At 33.4% G+C, this 4,685-nt stretch overlaps 1 protein-coding gene across 1 annotated transcript; it reads right to left on the bottom strand.

Annotated features, from left to right (window-relative positions):
- Positions 1–912: 912 nt before the first annotated feature.
- On the bottom strand, positions 913–4,200 carry LOC134248657 (spermine synthase-like; the record flags this gene model as incomplete). The annotated part of the gene is made up of 6 exons (XM_062731058.1): positions 4,185–4,200; positions 3,717–3,837; positions 2,938–3,037; positions 2,163–2,227; positions 1,392–1,567; positions 913–1,067 (listed from the first exon to the last, which is right to left on the bottom strand). Coding segments are annotated over exons 1-6 (633 nt in total), but the record flags the coding sequence as incomplete, so codon positions are not given.
- Positions 4,201–4,685: the final 485 nt, after the last annotated feature.

Below are 4,685 nucleotides of genomic sequence, written 5' to 3'. Positions count from 1 at the left end.
TTAATATGCTTCTAAAATATGTTAGATTTTAAGAAATATTGTAAAAAGTGAATTTCATGAAACACTGTATATTAAATTGACGTTCAGCACCTTTTATAAATCCTGAATAATTTTATCCTTATGGTAATTATTAATCATTTTGTATGTACTTTTCAGGAAAAAAAGATTTATTTATATTTTTTTCATCAGAAGAGGTCTGTTCCTGCGTTAAATAATAGCTAAATTCACAATATTTTCAATTTTTTGCTTGGTTGCCATGTGCGTTTACATGGTGCATTGTTTCCATGGCAACAAAGGCTGACCAAAAAAAATATGTTGTCCAATGATGTTCCCTTGGTCCATGAAGCAACATATTAAAATTTTGTAAAAATCTGAATTGGTCATGAATCACCCCCTGCCTGGTTCTTACAAATAGCTGTACTTAAATATCCAAACCTTATGAATTTGAGAATTTTAAATATTTAGAAGCTTTTGCACATCTCTTTCCTGTATGCTTAATATAATCCATTACATGTTTAATCAGTTTCATAAAAGAGATGTGGGATATTCTACATTATATACATGTATGTATTATTTCATTACGTATTTCGCATTTTTTTCTTTGTTTTATTTTTTAATATAATTTTTGTCAAGGGTTTTATTTGAAGTAGTATACGTAGGATGTTACGGTTGACGGGATGCCTATTTCTCCACCTCAGTTATCCATGGCCAACTTCTGATGTTATTGAAAGATCCGTGTTTTCCTGTTCCCGATTTGTATCGTTTAAATGGACATTTGACCTTGATTATTGTTTGTTATCTCATTATTTTCAATGTTATATTGCACTGGTAAGAACCCATCCGTTATAATCTTATTGTAAATGTTTTCTAGAGAAAGGAAATGAGAATTAACAAATATATTAAGATACAAACCTCCACCATTAGCACGTGTTTGGGGTTCTCTTTCAGCAATTCATACATTATTCCCCCGTCTCCTCCCCCTAGAATCAAAACAGTTTTATCCCGGAAATCGTTGCGCTCGATGCCCAGTAACGTCTGCGTGTAAATAAGGTCACTTTCGCCGATCACTGAAAAGCAAAAACAAAAGCGCTTTGATTTTTTATATTATAATCCGATGAAGCTAATTTTCACTTTATTTTTAATGGAATGCTGTTGAACTGCCATGGAATTAAATGGAACTCCTTTTCAGTATCGATTGGTGTAAAAAAAGTTTTGTAATATAAAGGATATGGCGACTAGACAAGAGTTCCTTTAAAAAGATATTTCGTAATATACTTGTTATTAGAGCATGATTAAATGCAATTACAATATATAGTTAAATCATGTTGATATTTACAAAAAAAAGATACATGTAATTCGTTTGTAAATAGGAAGTCGCCTATTTAACGTACTTATATCATCATCCAAACACATGAAATTTCCAACTTCAGGATTGTGGTAGATTTTGATGTTCTGAAATTTGGAATCTTTCTCGAACATGAGCTTCAAGTTTTCGTATTCATAAAGGGTGTCACCTCCGGATGAAAAATATGGAGTGAGCTCCCCTCGTGTTATTTCTCCAGGCAAACTGTAAAAAAGTGTATGTACTTGTGATGTTTACAGTTTAGTAGAGTTACTTAACTTACTGATTAAATACTTGTACCTTTTATTGGACTAGGAGTTTACTTAATATTAAGGATGTCAAAATATTTATTTTCCTCAGCCGAGTACTCGACAGCATTATTCGAACGATAGTCGAATTTATTCGAAAAATCTACTTAAAATAATTTTTTCCCAAAACTTCACTTGTACTTGTAGATGCCATATATGTGATCATCTTTTAACCTAAGAAAGTTTAATTTTTTGGGATTTTAATTTTGACTTTCTTTTTTCGATAATAAGGAGACCCACGAACTTATATTCACCACGAAACTTTTTTATGAAAATCTATATAAAAAAAGAGAAGTTGTTGAAAATGAAAACTACAGCAAAATGCATTTTTGTCGCATAAATTACTTCTGAACCATTCATCAACCAGGAAATCAAATCCCCCATGAACAAATTTATTTATTCTCAAACCACGAAAGATATGACCCTTTTATGTATGTGATTTTTACAGTGCATGCCTAATATGGTTCAAATTGTCAATACAACTATTACTAGTATACAGACTGATTTTTTACCATCTGCTGTACTTGCAAAGGTCTCCAAGCGACTCACGGATCTTTGCCTCCAAGTTCTTAGCGGTCTGAAAATTGACATTATCAGTTTAATTTAGCAGTAACATTAAAATCGATATATCTTATAATTATAATAATTTTCGAAACATTTTCAACAGTGATTTTTACATGTATTTTAATAAATGCATGTACTGTAGCTCTTTTGCTTCGCACTTTTGAAAAGAAATTATAAATTCACGTTCCACTTCTGCAATAGAAACACTGGATATCATCTACGTTTATATATTTAAAAGAATCAAAATCACAGGAAGAGTAATTTGGATCCAATGGAACGGTTGTTTGAATAATCCATTTGTATGAAACTTTTCTCCTTGTACTGTTTAGCATCTGTCATTTTAACACATCATTTACTTGCAATGCTTACTTATTGCTGTAAACTACGAAAAGTGTGATTTCATGTACTGTATTGTGCGTTCTGCAAATGTGCAATATATATTTAAATATGCGTATATAAATATTCATTAACACCAAAAGCTACAAATATCGTATTGTCGTTGAAATTGGTGTGAATTATATATATCCTGATCAGTTGTTTTTACAAGAAGTCAACGATAAAAATTATTTTTTGGCCATGTAGTTGATAGATATTCAAATATAAAAATACTTTATATCAATAACGGCACGAAAACATCGATACTTCCATGGCATATTTTATCAAAGTTGGGCATTTATTCTCTTTTTCTTTGTTATAAATCAAACTCTAAGCATTTTATCTTACCGTCATTTCATCATGGAGGGTGTCTGAGCTTTTCTCTGACTTAAAATGTTGAACATCCACTGTTATCAAACCATTGGCATAGCAATGAGCCACCATGTGGCTAAATCGAAAATAAATCAATCCATATTTTTATCAAAACAGTTTTATTTTAAGTCTGTAAACAAAGGAAATGCTTGTGTGCTTGAAAGAAAAAGGTGTTGTTTCTGCTTTATTGTGCCTCCAAAAATTATAAAAGTTCTTAAAAATTTTGAAATCTGCTTTAACAAGAGTTGAGTAGATGAAAATGATAAATCTGACACTAAGGAATATGGCATGAAGGAGGACCATCATGTAATTTGACGTCATTAATTTGGTACATTTCCAAGTTTAATGCAGAAAAGCTTCATAATGACTCATTTCTGTACTTATTTTCCTTAACAATTTAGTGTCAGCTACCGTCGCCAATGTGTTCAAAATTAATTTGAACGATGTGTATTGCAGTTGACCGACTTAAGCGTGGGAGAGAAGCGATCACGGCTACTTCCTTTGATGTGGTGAATATGTGACGTAGTATTTAAACCTCTAGACAAGCAAAGCGTTAGCACGTCACAAACAGCGTAATCCGTCAGGTCTATTGAAATCAGCTCTAACATCTATATTGTGGGCCTAATATACAAGTAGCTCTATGTAAATCCCCTTCCTCTAAAATTACAATCACGTAGATATATTTTCATTCTCAGATGAATCTCCCCCGTTTTTCCTGTTTACTATAAGCAATTGATACAATTGAACGTCTTTACCTTCCCTTTCGATTAGTCGATAACAGAACACGGCCACCCAATGAGGAGGGACTATTCTCCATGCAGTTCAACTCTCCATCCAAACACAGGCTAGGGATGGCTCTCAATGTCTCTAATACACCTTCAAGGAGGACAAGAAAAAAATCTTTAAAATGTGGGAGTTAGGGAGTAAAGTTCAAATCCACCCTCAATCCAGAGAGAGAGAGAGAGAGAGAGAGAGAGAGAGAGAGAGAGAGAGAGAGAGAGAGAGAGAGAGAGAGAGAGAGAGAGAGAGAGAGAGTACCCGAGATCCCTACATTACGAGGAAATGGACTGGTCATAAGACCAACATTGTGGGGAAAGTTGGAAATTGTGGGGAAAATGTTGATTCCCCACAGTTACATGTGCCCTTTTCTCGTTCATTTTACGACATAACCAAAGTTTAACATTATAATTATAATGTCTTATCGATCTGAAACAACTTCTCACCTTCATTGATTGACATACTTCAATTGTTTAACGTATAACCTAAGCCAATCAAATTTCCCCACAAGAATTTTATTACGACTCACACTACCGAAAAACGACGTCTTTCGGAACACCCCAAAATAAATATTCTTTAGCGGGAAAAAGATATGGGATGTTGTTCTAGCAGTTTATAACAATAATTTACAATGATAAAAATAGAAGTCTTTATGGTAAATAAATCAAGTACAAGATTTTGTATTATTAAGATTTTGCTGGTCGTTAGCTTAATGAACGTTTTCGTCATGTTAGTTGAATTGAATCAAACAGGCACATAGCATTCGGGATGCGGAAGGGGGGGGATCTGCCCACCTCCAACCCCCCACAAAAAAGTTTTTACCCCCCCCCCCTCCACTTAATTTAAGTCGCAGCATTGCCAAATAGGGGTGATTTAGTGTTTGAGTAAAAATATATCTATATATGTTGTACCTAAAGTTCTTGGGCCCCCATCCCTAATTCCATGAA

This window comes from Saccostrea cucullata, unplaced genomic scaffold (genome assembly GCF_032062105.1).
Source record: "Saccostrea cucullata isolate Sc308-1 unplaced genomic scaffold, CSIRO_AGI_Scuc_v1 ctg20020, whole genome shotgun sequence".
Classification (NCBI taxonomy): domain Eukaryota; kingdom Metazoa; phylum Mollusca; class Bivalvia; order Ostreida; family Ostreidae; genus Saccostrea; species Saccostrea cuccullata.
This window is presented reverse-complemented; position numbering and strand designations above follow the sequence as displayed.